The sequence below is a fragment of the Salarias fasciatus genome, chromosome 3, assembly GCF_902148845.1.
Source record: "Salarias fasciatus chromosome 3, fSalaFa1.1, whole genome shotgun sequence".
In the NCBI taxonomy this organism is placed as follows: Eukaryota; Metazoa; Chordata; class Actinopteri; order Blenniiformes; family Blenniidae; genus Salarias; species Salarias fasciatus.
In genome coordinates, this window is record NC_043747.1 from 4,163,110 (window position 1) to 4,179,377 (window position 16,268).

At 44.3% G+C, this 16,268-nt stretch overlaps 3 protein-coding genes across 4 annotated transcripts in view; all 3 read right to left on the minus strand.

The window, feature by feature from the left end:
* The window catches only part of LOC115408404 (GTPase IMAP family member 7-like), a 693,369-nt gene that overhangs the window by 615,376 nt on the left and 61,725 nt on the right, over window positions 1-16,268 (minus strand). The gene's annotated exons all lie outside the window — the stretch shown is intronic.
* Window positions 1-16,268, minus strand: part of LOC115408329 (uncharacterized) — a 197,142-nt gene that overhangs the window by 104,963 nt on the left and 75,911 nt on the right. The window lies entirely within an intron of this gene.
* The window catches only part of LOC115408414 (GTPase IMAP family member 7-like), a 46,226-nt gene continuing 43,533 nt past the window's right edge, over window positions 13,576-16,268 (minus strand). The window contains exon 4 of the mRNA XM_030119179.1: window positions 13,576-15,180. Coding sequence (XP_029975039.1) covers window positions 14,324-15,180 — 857 coding nt within the window. The 3' untranslated portion in view covers window positions 13,576-14,323. The remainder of the gene's footprint in view (window positions 15,181-16,268) is intronic.

Consider the following 16,268-nt stretch of genomic DNA (forward strand, 5'->3'; position numbering starts at 1 on the left):
CTGCTAACAGTATATGGATGTCTGCAGCTTGATTTTGGATGTAAATTTCTCCCGAAGCACTGTTTGGATCAGAAAACCCTTCTGGGTGAGTATATTCTACTGGTGCGTTCACACCGGACGTGTTGCAAGCTTCACGGGCGTCACCGACGCGTCAAAGTTGACGCATGTAAAGTGTGGAATTCGACGTGTGTTCAAATCTACACACGACGCTTGCAACGCTCGCGACGCGCAGCAGCTCATTGGCGGGAGTGGGAGGAGCTTCTGTGTCCTGTCTTCTTGTTGACAATGGCGGATCCCATCGAGACACTGGCTTGGCTTTATTTAATAAATAAAGCCAGAAAACGGCGTCGTCAGGCGCCTGTGTGACGTTTTTGGGTTCATCCCATCCTGCAGTGGCGTTCGCAATTTGGCGAATTTCACCATTTGCTCCGGGAGCTGCATGAGGATGAGGTTCGCTTTCAGCAGTACTTCCGCCTCTCCCGGCCCGGTTTGACGACCTTCTGTCCCGCATCAGCGCTCAGAGTGCTCGTCTGTGATTGGATGACGCTCTGCATTGACGCTTCCAAAGTTCAATTTTCCCAACTTCAGGCGTTGACGGCTGCAACACGTGACGCGCGTCGCCAACGCTCGAAAAGCTCGAAACGCGACACTCGAAAAGCGCCTGACGCACATTCAGTCCGTTGAAGCTCGTCCACCATAGACTTTGAATGTAAAAGCAACGCCCGTGCGTCAGGTGTGAACGCACCATACTTCATTCTATTAACAACGTGAAAACTGTTGAAACCATACTTATCCTTAAGCCCATCAGTGGCGGTGCTCCACCCGTCACCGGATCATCTGCCTCTGGACCCCTGCTGGCGAGGCTCGCCCCTGGATCGTCTGGTGACCATTTCCCCCGCTTCTCCGCTCCTGGATGGCCTTTGGGGAAGGACGAGTTCTGTTCCCATTCTGTCCCCCATTATGTGCTTCTGTGTCCTTGCCTGCATGTCGGCTCAGCTCAGCGTTCCTGTATCCTGTGTTCCTGTTCCTGAGAATGAATGAGTTTGAACTCCACCTGGCTGCCTGCCCGTGGGTCCTTCCACCTGCACCCATGACAGGTTAGTGACAACAAATAAATGTAAGCACTACAAATCAAGCATCCACTCATTAGAAATTTCCATCACAATGTATAAAAAAAGAAATAAAAATGTGTCTTGAAAATAATAAAATATAAATGTGTCTCCAGAGTTGTCCTTGTTGATCACCTCTTTTCAACTTTTTAAACTACCTTGTTAGAAATGTAGAGATATGATTCCATTAACATTTTAGCTGATCACAGATATATTATTTACATAATTCAAATGGCAGCCGTGGAAACCAAGTGATCAAGATACCGTATTGGCCCGAATATAAGACGATATTTTTTCCAGAAACTGTATTCTCCGAAATGGGGTCATGCTATAATCGAGGACTAGATTGTCGTTACACATCTGCGCCACGAGATGGAGCCAAAGTTCCGGTGACCGGGAAGCGAATGGAGCTTTCACAGTGATCTGATTAAAAATGGAGGAACGTGGCCATCTGGAACGAAGGGGCTGGAACTAGGACTGTCACGATATCAAATTTTCTCTTCACGATTATCATGGGCAACAAATATCACGATAACGATATTATCACGATATCAGCAAAAATTTCACTAATAATGGTACAAACATTCAGATTCATCTTTAATTTTATTTTTGTTTGTTTTCTCTCTTTTCCCAGATGAATTACATTCAGAATACCTGTCAAATGAGGTGTTGAAACAATATGAGAATAGTAACTATACAGCTGCATACCAAAAGTGGAGTTACACTCAACTAATTAAAATCTGAAGAACTGATCCACAGCAGAGGTGTAATTTACGTTGGGTTGGTGGGTTTTGAAAACCCATGGGCCCTGTTGGGGTGAAATCCTGTACCACCACCACACTGCCGAGAATTTTTGTTTGTTTGTTTAAATCCGAGGCGGAATGAGCAGCAGCTGCCTCTCTCCAGTCAGAGGCGCTGCTACTGGCTCGGGCCCCGAGCTGAAGGGGGCCCCCAGGGACAGCTGACATCGGTCAATTTTAATGACAAATTTAAGGCGCTACACTGGACGCTGCAACGACAACATGTCGAAAATCCCCCGCATGGGGCCCTTTTCCGAGTACTCACCAGTTAGTTGCTAGAAGGGGGCCGGCGGAGAAGACGGCGGATCTCAATCAATTCAATCAATTTATTTTTGTACAGCCCAGTATCACAACAACAGTTGCCTCAGAGGGCTTCAGGGGATATCAGCGATTACATTACAATGACACGTCTGGAACCTACCTAATGGGGCCCCACTACTACCCGGCTTGCATCAACGTGCAGTCAGTGTTGCTAAACACACTTTCTTCGGGTGAGGATAGAGCGTCTCGCTGTCGTTGTCGGCCACCGCCGACATGTTTAGTTCACTCGTGACGCTCGCTAACTGGGAGCCACGCTAGCTAGGAGCCGTGCTGCTACCGCTGCTGCTGTGTTTATATGTGAGGGGAGGGGGAGAGGTGGGGGGGCTGCAGGAGGGAGACGAAGCAGGGCGGAAGAACAGGAGCGGATTTTGAAAATACACTTCAACAAGTCGAATCAAATCAAATCAAATCAAATTTTATTTATATAGCCCTTAACACACAAAAAGTGACCAAAGTGCTTTACAATGAGATAAAAGCAATAAAATCATAACAAAACAAATAAAACGGATGGTACAAATTGAAATTTTGTCCATGATCAATTAAAAGGAGCTATGAAAATAAAAACAGATAAAATACAATTAAACCAAAGAGCCACTGTGCTACTGAGAGTTAAATGCCAGCCTGAATAGATGAGTTTTAAGCCTGGATTTAAAAAGGCCCAGGTCAGTGATGGTTTGCATGTCGGGGGGCAGTTTGTTCCAGAGTCTGGGCCCAGCAACAGAAAGCGCCCGAGCTCCCCAATGTTTATATCGGGCTCTAGGGACTTCCAACAACAGCTGGTTTGATGACCTCAAAGTCCTGTTTGAACTGCGAACTTTGAGAAGCTCTGTAAGGTATGGGGGAGCAAGGCCATTAAGTGCTTTAAAAACAAAAAGTAAGAGTTTAAAATCGACTCTGAAAGAAACTGGAAGCCAATGCAGTGATAGAAGAACCGGGGTAATGTGCTCACGGCGAGGCGTGTTTGTTAGGAAGCGAGCTGCAGCGGTTTGCACCAGTTGGAGGCGATTCAGGCGAGACTGGGACACTCCGATGTAAAGGGCGTTACAATACAGGACTGTCTCAGAAAATTAGAATATTGTGATAAAGTTCTTAATTTTCTGAAATGCAATTAAAAAAAAAAAAGTCATACATTCTGGATTCATTACAAATCAACTGAAATATTTCAAGACTTTAATTATTTTAATATTGCTGATTATGGCTTACAGCTTAAGAAAACTCAAAAATCCTATCTATCCAGAATGTATGACATTTTTGTTTTTTTAATTGCATTTCAGAAAATAAAGAACTTTATCACAATATTCTAATTTTCTGAGACAGTCCTGTAGTCTATTCTTGAGCTGATAAAAGCATGGATTGTCTTTTCCAGGTCAGAGCGGTTTAAAAATGGCTTCACCTTGGCTAGGAGGCGCAACTGATAAAAACTCGCTCGGACCACACTGTCAATCTGTTTGTCAAATCTAAAATCACTGTCAAGAAGAACACCAAGATTTCTTACAGTAGGTTTAAAATGATCAGACATCACACCAAAGTCTCCAGGCAAGGAGTCGCCAAATAAGATGCAGTCTGTTTTTGCTTCATTAAGATGAAGGAAATTCTGACATAACCACTGTTTAATGTCAGATATGCAGCCCATTACTTGTTTGACAGCATCACTCGTATGTGATGACACAGGCAAATAGATTTACAGGTCATCTGCATAACAGTGAAATGATAATTTGTGATGGGCAATTATTGATCCCAAAGGCAGCATGTAAACAGAGAACAAAATAGGACCCAAAATAGAGCTCTGAGGCACTCCACATGTTAACGGGGCAACAGAAGAGGACAAACTGCCGATCCTAACAGAGAAACTTCTGTTTGATAAGTAGGATTTAAACCATTTCAACACAGTACCACGAATGCCGACCATCTCTAGGCGCGACAAAAGAATACTGTGATCAATAGTGTCAAATGCTGCTGTTAGATCAAATAGTATCAGAACAACAGGACATTTAGCGTCAACAGCGAGGGCGATATCATTGTGAACCTTCAACAGGGCAGACTCTGTGCTGTGTCTTGACCTAAAACCAGACTGAAATTTCTTGAGAATAGAGTAATGATCTAGGAACACATGGAGCTGTGTAAAAAAGAACTTTCTCAAGAACCTTTGAAATAAAAGACAGATTAGATACTGGTCTAAAAGTAGATAAGATACTAGAATCAAGCTGAGGCTTTTTTAGCAGAGGTCTGACAACAGCATGCTTAAAAGCATCAGGGACACATCCAGAGTTGAGAGAAGTATTAAGATCAAGAGGGAGGGCCCCACAATGTTAAAAACCTCCTTCAGCAGTTTGGTTGGAAAGATGTCTAAAGAGCAGCTGGTAGTCCTCATACCGTTTACAATGTCTGTGAGGGACGGAAGTGAGGCAGGCTCAAACTGATTGAACACTGCTGGGTATGAGCTCGTCAAATCAGACTGGTCTGGACAGTTGCCACTGCTGCACAGGGCTCTCACAGACTTCACTTTGTCCACGAAGAAGTGCAGAAAGTCCTCGCAGGTAGAAACAGTGGCGTCTCTTAAAGATGATATATGAGGGCATCACCACAGAGCTGGTGGTACTGAACAACACTCGAGGACAGTGAGCACTTGCAGAAATAATATTAGACAGGAATTGGGACTTTGCCTCTGTCACTGCCCTCTGGTACTGGGTGAGACTATCCCTCAGCATCTCCAGTGATATGTGTAGTTTGTCCTTTTTCCATCGTCGTCCGGCCTGACGGCAGCGCTGTCTCAGGGCACGTGTAGAGTCATTCAACCAAGGGTCAGCTCATGGTCTGGAGGGCCTACACTTGAAGGGAGCTATTAAATCCAAAATGCTGGTGCAAGTGGAGTAGAAAGAAGACAACAGGCTATCCGGATTAATATTATCAGAAACAGGAAGCTCCATGTCTATGAAAGCAGCAGCAAATTCCCCTGCCGTTGAAGAGGTGATTATCCAACGGGATGAGGCGGGGACAGGGGCCTTACAGACAGGTGGAGGGGTGAGAACATCAAAGATGACAATCGAATGATCAGAGATGGGCGTGTCTGATATTTCCACTATAGACACAGGCAAACCATAGGAAATTATTAAATCCAACGTGTGCCCACCCTTGTGTGTGGGCCCATTCACAGACTGAGTTAGATCAAAAGATGACGGCAGGCTTTTGAAATCATCTACCTGCTGGTTGGATGGGCAACAGACGTGTATGTTAAAATCTCCACAAATCAGGATATATTCATATTTGTGTGCAACTTCTGCTAAAAATTCAAAAAGACTGTTATCATCATGTTTTATCCAGGTTTCAGTCAACAAAAGGAAATCCAACCTGTGGCTCTTGAAGAAGTCCTTTAGGATGCAGGTCTTCTTTGAGAGAGACCTCGTGTTGAAGAGAGCAAAGCGCAGCGTGGAGCGGCCTTTCTGCTCAGAACCAAGAGCAACAGGATGAAGGTTTTTCTGTACGGAGCCTCACCGACAGACGCTGATGTGCCGCGGGCAGCTGAGTTGTCCATGATCCACGGCGGGGACAGGTGACCGGAGCCACCGGACCTCTGAGGAGCGCCGCACGGTGAGACCGAGGTATCTGGGAGGGATCCGCGTGACAGGGTTGCACGCTGAAGACCGCGCCAGGTAAGTCCTTAGGCGAACAAGCACACCACCTCTTCTGCCCCGCTTTCTGCTGCGGCGTTTGTGTGGCAGCGGTGCGGGTAGGCGCTGCAGATAGTGAGGCAGAGACGCCAAGAATGGCGGTAGCGTCTTTGACTGATCGCTACAGCCAGAGATCGCGGATTTTGTCACGGAATCGCAAATATCCAGAAGGGTCTGGCGATCATACAACTGTAGTGGTGACACACGTTCAATAAAAACAGTTAGAAACAGCAGTAAAGTTAAAATACTGCGCAGAGGCAGACGGCCAGCCGGATACAGTGGCGCCATCTTGGAATTTGCCAAGATGAAACAAGTTTCAAGTGGCACTATGCGATATTATCATGTGCGCATTTTGAACACGATATTGAAATTTAATTTTTTAATACCACGATTATCGTCAATACTGGTTTACCACGACAGTCCTAGCTGGAACTCTAGACAAGTGAGCAAACACCTATGTGAAGTTTTGATGCCAACTTTAAACTGATGGTTTAGCAGAGTAGCAGAATCGACAAACAACTGCCAAGCAGCCAAGATATATTTGACTGAATTATTAATGCTCATAAAGTTGAATGGAACTTGAATTTGATGTTTATAAAGTTGTTTACATCATTAAAGCAGTTATTGAACCTTTGAGGGTACTTATTTGTTGCTTATTCACTGAGTCACAGCCTCAGATTTTGAGAAAGAGAATATAGTTTAATACTGCAGTAACGTTTCTTGACCTTAAATCACACGAAATGTTGTCTCTGCTGTGAGTTTTTCTAGAATAATTGTACAATAAAAAGTTGTTTCATGAGTAACCGTATTGTCTTCAACATATTTTTATTTTCATAAAATTTCACAGTGCGGTTCTTTGACTCTGAGCCGACAAGTGGCGTTGTCCACTCCAGCACCCCATCAGAAAAAGCGTGGTCCTCACGGTGCCTCAACGTTGCGGTCTCCGGTTATTCAACTATGGCTCGATAGGGGGTACAAAAGAGCGGCCTGACAATGGGGTCCTGAAAGTGCTGTCTCCGGTGCTGCAGACACGTCATTGGTTTCAAAGTCACTGCGACTGCATGGTCAGAGGGAAAACCTGGACTGGTTTTTCAGTGTTTTGGTCTTTCTCTATATAAACAAGTGGAATGGAGTCACTGAAGGGCTCTCTGGCTGACACTTTAAGCGAGACTGAAAAACTGAAGCAATTAAGCAATTAAATCATCATTCCTTTAAAATTACATTCCAACTGCTTTATGTAGAAAATAAATTTGTAGCATAAAATCAGTCTAACAACACCACTCGTGATATGTAGATTAAAAGTCATTACTTGTAGAACTGCTCCACATTTCAGACTCTTAAGACTGAAGCTCAGCTGACTTGGATCAAACTGGATCCTGATGTTTCCCAGAAGGCCTGCTGGACTCTCTCTGCTGTCCTCCTGGATCCTGGTCCTGCTCGGTCCGGTCTTCTGTTCTGGTCTTGATTCTGCTCCAGATCAGCTTCGGCCTCTTTCTGAACCTCCAGAAAAGCTTTTTATGTCAATTTCTTCCTGAGGTCCTTCTCTTTAATGGAGACGAGTCAGGATGAGTCAGAGACAGACACCTCCACCAGCTCTCAGCTCTCTCAGGCAAAATCACATTCATGTCTCAAGATGAGGTCAAAAGTCAGCTGATGATCATCTGTGTCAAACCTCTAACAAAGTCTTTGGTGTCAAAATGTCTGAGAAATGTGCAGAAATGTTTTCTTTCCCCAGTGAGATTATTCCTGTGACTCGCTCTCTCTCTCTCTCTCTGTCACACACACACACACTGGGGCTGTCACGATATCAAATTTTCTCTTCACGATTATCATGGGCAAAAAATATCACGGTAACGATATTATCACGATATCAGCAAAAATTTGACTAATAATGGTACAAACACTCAGATTCATTCATTTTCCGCCGCTTTATCCCTTTCAGGGTCGCGGGTGGCTGGAGCCAATCCCAGCTGCTGTGGGCCCTGGACAGTTCGCCAGTCTGTCGCAGGGCTGACATATATAGACAAACAACCATTCACTCACACCTAGGGGCAATTTAGGGTGATCAATTAACCTACCATGCATGTTTTTGGACCGTGGGAGGAAGCCAGAGTACCCGGAGGGAACTCATGCACACACGGGGAGAACATGCAAACTCCACACAGAAAGGCCCTGAGCCCCGGCTGGTATTTGAACCCAGGACCTTCTTGCTGTGAGGCAAGAGCGCTAACCACTGGGCCACTATGCGGCCACACATTCAGGTTCATCTTTACTTTTATTTTACTTTTATTTTTGTTTTCTTTCTCTCTTTTCCCAGATGAATTACATTCAGAATACCTGTCAAATAAGGTGTTGAAACAATATGAGAACAGTAACTGCACAGCTGCATACAAAAAGTGTAGTTACATTCAACTAATTAAAATCTGATGAAGTGATTAACAGAGGATCCACAGCAGAGGCGTAATTTACGTAGGGTTGGTGGGTTATGAAAAGCCACGGGCCCTCTTGGGGTGAAATCCTATACCACCACCACACTGCCGAGAATTTTTGTTTGTTTGTTTGTTTGTTTGTTTAAATCGGAGGCGGAATGAGCAGCAGCTGCTTCTCTCCAGTCAGAGGTGCCGCTACGGGCTCGGGCCCCGAGCTGAAGGGGGCCCCGACAGACGACGGATATCAGCGACACAACTTGAAACCCACCGCATACATTACAATGACACGTCTGGAACCTACCTAATGGGGCCCCACTACTACCCGGATGGGTGCAAAATCTGCTTATAATTACAAGATTAACAAAATCATTTGTGGATAGCAGAGACAAAGCATTTGTGTGTAACTGAAGAATGACAAGTCATATGTCTACTGAACAATCCTGGGGATATTTTCTTTTTCTGTTTCCATTCTCTGCTTGTGGCAGATTTTTATGAAGCTCGGCATTTCTTGCAAATTGGCGTGTCGTCAAACTTGTCCACTTCCACTTTTAGGAACCCAAAAAACTCCCACACCACCGACTTCACTTTTTTCGGGTGAGGATAGAGCGTCTCGCTGTCGTTGTCGGCCACCGCCGACATGTTTAGTTCACTCGTGACGCTCGCTAGCTGGGAGCTGCGCTAGCTAGCAGCCGTGCGGCTACCGCTGCTCCTGCTGTGCTTATATGAGAGGGGAGGGGGAGAGGCTGGGGGGCTGTAGGAGGGAAAGAAGCAGGGCGGGAAAACAGGAGCGGATTTTGAAAATCCACTTCAACGCGTTTCAAGTGGCACAAGATCCTCTCTACGATATTATCATGTGCACATTTTGAACACGATATTGAAATTTAATTTTTTAATACCACGATTATCGTCAATAGCGGTATACCGCGACAGCCCGAACACACACACACACACACACACACACACACACACACACACACACACACACACACACACACACACAAACACATCGAAAAGGAATTTAGGATGAAAAATTAACTTCACATGCATGTTTCTGGACTATGAGGGGAAACAGCCTCCATCTGCTCCTCTTCCAGCTGGCAGACTCTGCTTCCTCCATGTTTTAATCAAAGCTCACATTTGTCCCTTTAAATCCATTGAGAATGTTGACAATCAGGAATGTCCACAATTTAGTCCTTTAATTCCAAGATGATGAACTTTATTAATGTGTTGGTGAAGGAGAAGCAGAGCAGCAGTGACTCCAGCAGATTAACACTGATTATAATAGAAAGCATTGAATCAGAAAATCAACAGTATATGAACTCTTACTGATTCTGAGTTAACATTGGACAGTTCAATGAAACTGTTTCCTCATCTGATAGCCCGAGCGCCCCCCAATTGGGGGCCTGGCAGCAAACATTTCAGAGATTGTCTAATAATGTGCACTATTTCTGACAGAATGTCATGATGCTTACCCTCAAATTAATCAGCAGAACCTGGGCTAACCGAATATATCAGCCATTATTACACACTCCAAACACAGCTCAAACACGAACTAAATGAATTATGAACCATATTCGTGATCGTGTCAACCCACTCGCCGAAATATTGATTGTAGCGCTGTGAAAAATGATGCAATTCACACAAACAGCCTCTCAGACGAGAGCTGAGATTCCGCTGATTACAACCATACCGCTCAAAGCCGTCTAAAACCACAGAATCCGCCAGAAAATGCCACTAAAACAGCCAACAGCAAGATCGCGTTTTCAAACTGCGGTAAAAAAATCGCCTCTTACCTGGACTTTTGTCCATATAGAGTCCGAATTATGCGTTTATTGTCCATCGGGATCGATTAGCTTAGCCAGCTAGCCCCCTCTGACGTCAATCCGGGCGTAAAACTGACCCCTAGTTAGCCTCAAGGAGCTCTGTGATTGGTCAGTGCCATACAAGTTTGTGTGCGCCATGACGGTGTTTGCTTGTTCTGATTGGCTAACAGAGCTGTCAATCACATGTCGGTGACCCCCGCTGCATTCTATTGGCTCAGACGAATCTAGCGACGTACGGGGTGTCTGTATTCATGAAGCTGCTGCGGAGCTGGGAGCCTGTATACAGAGGAGGCTTTACGCACGGAGCGTCCAGCTGAGCGTAAACAGACGCTCTGGGTGAATTTCCACTGCAGTCACGCCAAAGACTGCTCTGTTTGGAAGTATTGAACCTCAGCAGTGATATAAAAGTGAAAAATATAATTTGGAACATTAGAAAATTCAGATTTCACAAATGGCACCATAGTGTGCCAAAGTGTGCCATCGCCTGACCTGTCTGTACTAAAACCTATCAAATTTTGTTCTGCTTCACTTTCACAGAGTCAACCTTTGCAGAGAGAGTGTTCACATATTTGTCTATGATCTGATGGAGGTTTAGAGCTGCAACTGGACTTTTCCAAAGAGATGATCACATTGAAAGTGCTTTTTTTTTTAGGCGAGACTGAAAATTTTTCATTTTTGCTGTGTTCCATCTTCAGTCACACTTAACCAGTAACATATATACTGATATTTACACATCTGGACAAATCTTACAAGTGTTCACTTTATAAGGAGACAGTAACCACTCAAATAGGCCTAGTTATTGCAGTGCTATACTCTTTTTATTTTGGTATGTCATTTTCGAGAAGAGGCTCTGAAAAATAGCCTTAGGGCTTAAAGGGTTAACATTTCCGCTCACTGCAGCTGACGAGAGAAAAGAGAGACGTTTCCTGTCTGAGCAGCTGTGGCTGAATAACACCTTCAGAGAGAGGTTGAGAAATTCATCTTTAAAGGATTAAAAGACAAAACTACAAAAGAGAAGATTTTCTAACTCATGAAAACTGAATAAAATAAAAACAACAATAAACATTTAAAGGAAATAAAAACAAAGCTAAAAAGAAATTAAAAACAATTTTAAAAAAACCAAATCTAAAAAGACTCAAGACCCCAAGTTCAAGGATGAAAAATTGTAATGATGACTTTTAAGAATGGAGAAATAAATCTCATATTATCAACATTTTAAAAGTTTAAGGTTAAAGGTTAAGTTTTCGTTGATTTTGGCAGTGCCAGTGGACAAAAGCGGTAGTGTTTTGCCTGAAGGAATACTACAGTTCCCATGAGGCCTAGCGCGTGGCGTGGTAAAATGCTGCTCCCGGTGGCGTGCTGTCAGACTGAACTCGCCTACATTTGTTTCCAGCGGCTGTGTGAAGGACGGATAGCGACGAGGTCATGAATCTAATGGTGGATAAATAACGATAAACATGATGTGACGCATGCCGTAAAGCAGTCCGCACATTTGGAGTTTTTTAGTGAGCAGGGTTCCTACCACCCTACTCACAGCTGCTTAGTCCAAGTGAAAGCAATACTGACGCCCTCAGACCATGACCGAGGGGTCATTCAACTGGTTGTAAGTCAATGAACCATCACAAAAGATATTAAAATGTTTTATTAAAGCGATACTTCAACATTTTGGCAAATTGGCCCATTTAGCGCAATTCTTTAGTCATTTGGAACAGCATACTTACTGTTTTTGTGAGGGCGAGCTGTTGTTTATTCAGGGGTGAGTCGGGGAAGGTTTTCAGGACGGACACAATGGAAGTGGATGGTATTTTTGTTCCCCCTCGTCAAACTCATCAAATACACAATCCAACAACCCCAAACACTCTGGTGGACACGTTTTAATCCGCACATTCACGACGCTCTGGACATGAGCTTTAATGTGTGGTCTTCTCAAGGCACATCTTTGAAAGACAGCATTAAATTTCTTCTTTTTTCTGTTACATCTGTTGGGGACTGACCAATAAATATTCCACCAAGGAATATTAAATCCAACATAACCCGGAGTCATGTTGTCTGTGAGTACTGTGCCTCCTCAGGAAGGAGACATGACCCCCGCCGTGGCGGTGACACAGCAGACTTCAAACCTCTTCTCAGACAAAGAAGGTGCCTCCTCCCAGCAGGGGGCCACCACCAGGTCTGTCCTCAGAGACAAAATGGTCGCTCTCCTCCACCATGTGCTCAGAGAACAAAGAGACCCCCGTCAGGTAATGGTCGCTTATCTCCCCTCACAGCAGGAGGAAAGCCTGGCATAATGGTGCAATACCACCGTCCCACTTCACGAGGGCACTCATGAGACCCATTTCAGAGTGGGGAGGGGTGGACTCAGATCACCGTCTGATTGGCCAAGCGGACCCTGGGGGCGGAAGCTTCTACTACCAGTCCACGCCTTTCTCTTCCTCTCTCCCCTCCTCTCCTGCGCAGGCGCAACATCTCCAGACCCCCCCGTTCGCTCCCACGCCTCCCGCTCTCCGCCCTTCGGGAGGAGCCAGGTAGGAGGGCTTGGAGACCCCCTCTCTCTCTTCTGCGCAGGCTTTCGGTCGCCGGGTCTGCACGCGCACACAGGCTCGCGTCACCCGTCCTGCTCGGCCCTGCCTCCCCCTCTCGGCCCTGCCTCTCTCTCTCTCTCTCTCTCTCTCTCTCTGTCTCTCTCTCTCTCTCTCTGCTGCGCATGCACGTGCCGACCCGTCAGCGATCCGAACAGTCACGAACATCCAAGCGCAACCCGAGTCACGCCTACTTCGTGAGTGACTCAGGATTGACTCTTCCTATCGCTTTGGGTGGCCACTCCGCCACACACACACCCACACTCACACACAGCTTGCAAGTTTGAATGTTCTGTTTTTGTTAATTAGATGTGTTGATTAGTAAAAGACATTGTTAATAAACGCTCATTAACTGAACTGGACGATTCATGGTGTTTTTTTGGATTGTGTTTTGTGACTAAGTTCCTGGTTGTATCAGCCTATGCTCGATCTCACACCTTCTCTGACAACTTAACGGTTGTTTATCCAAAGATTAACAACCAATTTAAATTATATTTCCAACTGTTTTTTCTTGCCGGATGTGAGGGTCTAAGGCGGTGGTTGCTTCGCTTTGTCTCGTTACTGTGAATTTGACATATTAACATTATGCTTATTGACTGTTTTTATTGTGTTAATATTGTGACATTGCTTGGTTCGGTCGTTGGCGAGCTGTTGTGGACTGTTCATGCCACCATGTTTGTTGGTCTAATGTCAACGTTCTCACTCTGTTCTGTCTGTGGACTGTTTATATGGACACTACACTGTGATTCATTGTTATTATCAAAGTCATTATCTATATTTGAAATTTTTACCAATCAATGTATCATCTTGAAGCCCTCTGAGGCAGCTGTTGTTGTGATACTGGGCTATACAAAAATAAATTGATTGATTGATTGATTGATTGATTGATCTTTGAGACTGAAAATTGGTAATGAATGTTCCTCTGACGAGGTGGTGCCCCGGAAATATTAATCAAATAACCCACAGGTTTACTTAATGCACAATTAACAACTTCTCTCAGCTCATTTTCTGTAATTTACCCATTTCCAGTAATTGTTCATTTGTGGCATAATTGATTAATTAATAACACCTTGTTAATCAATAATTTAATGGTTAAATCACTCTGTGGCCTACCCCATTCCCAAATAGCTGATTATTTAACATTATTAACGAATAAATAACAGTTTATTCTGATTAATAATAATTGATGTTGGGTTAAATTACTCGGTGCTTCACTTTAAACAGTTTATTACACCGTAACTGATTGTTATTGATGATCCACTGTTAATGACCTGCAATTATTAATTGGCAAATCAAAATGTACTCAAATTAATAAGTAACTAAATTACTTAAAGTAATCAATTACTTTGAGTAATCAATACTTTAGTAATTTATTACCAATCGTAAACCCCAACACAGCTGTTCCCGCCTTTTTCACTGCATCCAACACTGTCTCTGCTTCCTGAGCTGCTTCATATCCAATAGCACCGCCCCTGACTCCCCCTGCTGCCGCCGACACAACGGTAGCTCCAACAGCTAATACTGTTTCCCCTCCGGCTGGCACTGCTGCAGATGCTGATACTACTGCTGACACTCCTCTTAACCTATTAACTTCTTATACAATGTTTTTTGTTTGAGATATTTGTGTCACAGCCATTGTAACTACTCTAACCAGAGTCTCTACGCCAAACAAAGCTCCCAACAAAGCCCCCTTTCCGACCCCGGCCAGTTCGATCAGAAATCTGTTTCCCACTTGGCGTTTGGCCTGGTTTCTGATCTCCTCTGGTGGCAGGTCTTCTGGAGATGACTGCCTGATTTGCTCCTCCTCTCTCTGGATTTCTCTCTCCACAGCTTGCAGCGTGTCGTTGGTGTAGCATTGGCCGTTTCTTTCCACCGTTAGCTTGTCGATGGTCTTCAGTAACTCTTCCCTCTGGAAGTGGTTGCTCCTGTAGTCGTTCTGCAGCGTGTTGTTGTTCCAGTATTTGTTGTCGAAGACGTGGCACCGGCCGCCACACCTGTTCACCAGGCCTCTCAGCTTTGGATTCTCACTGATGAACTTCTCGATTTTCATCCCTTCATCTAGCTCGTTGCCGAAAGTGAAGACAACCACGGTGTGTTTCAGAGCGTCTTCAGAGAAATACTCACATATTCTGCTGATGACGGCTTGCTCCTGCTCTGAGAATCTCTCAACTTTCAGCACGATGAGAAAGGCGTGAATTCCAGGAGCACACTCTGTAATGCACTTCATGATCTCAGGCTTCAAAGCCTCCTCTTTCATTTTGGTATCAAACAAACCAGGCGTGTCGACCAAAGTGATCTTTCTGTCACTGACATCTCTGGTTTCAGATTGACATGTGGAAGTTCCAGAAACAGAAGAATGATCTACAGCGAACAAGTCCTCTCCAAGTATGATGTTAGCGAGGCTGCTTTTCCCACTGCCAGTTTTTCCCAGCAGGACGATCCGCTTTGACTCTAAGGGAGAAAAAAAAGACTGTTCAAGCATATCTGGATCTTTTATCATGTGTTTTATGAAAGCAATTTGAAATTAAATAAAGAAGCACACCATGTCGTACGAGAAAAGATAAGAAGGAAACAGATAAAGAAATTGTTTTTGCAAACTGATAATGTGGCACTATTGGTAGACGCTGGCGAACTGACTACATATCTGGTCTGAAACCACGGCTCGATGTTGTACTCCTACAATTTGTTTTGATCTTGTTTACATCAAGTTTCAATTTTACATTTATTTGTCACACAAAACTTAACAACAGCCCCCATGATGAATTAGAGACAATGATTGCGACGTCGCCTGGTATGGTGCAGAAAGTTTAATTTAGTTTATCCTTTATTTGAAAGGGACAGTGTACAGACATTAAGCTAAAAAAAAAACAAAAAAAAACAGAGATGTTCTGCACCAGATTAGCTGCATAGCTTCCATCTACAGTCCCTATGTTACATAAATTAATTACAGTGAAAACTATCAACAATAAGAATCATTCATACAAATACACTGATACACTCACACATTGCACATATGGACATATGCACACACACACACACTGTACACACTGATGCTCTAAAACACATACATAGTGATACTCTAATACATACATCCTGACCTACACAAAAAGCAAGTACAGTTGCACACATTACAACAATAATAATCATAAGTATTTACAAAATTCAACGCTTTAAAATAATTATCGACCCTGGTATTATGTGCCTCCCCTTAAGGCCTCAGTATGCTCCCCCGTCGCAGTGACATCGTTCCTACGCCAGCAGCCCTACGCCGCCACTGAACATATCTTGCTTTTGCGTCAAGGGAACGCCCTCCTCTGCCAAGCCGCTAGCAGTCACAACAACAATGCGGCTTCCGTAGCTCCGGCTTTACCTAGACATAGATCTATAGACATAGATTTCTAGACGTACATATCTAGACACGCGTGCATTTACCGAACATATATCTGCATATATGACATATCTGGCGACACCGGGCTGTCGTGGAGGAGAGGCTGAGCGGACCGTGATGAAATATTGGTGAAACTAATGAGTTTTTGGAA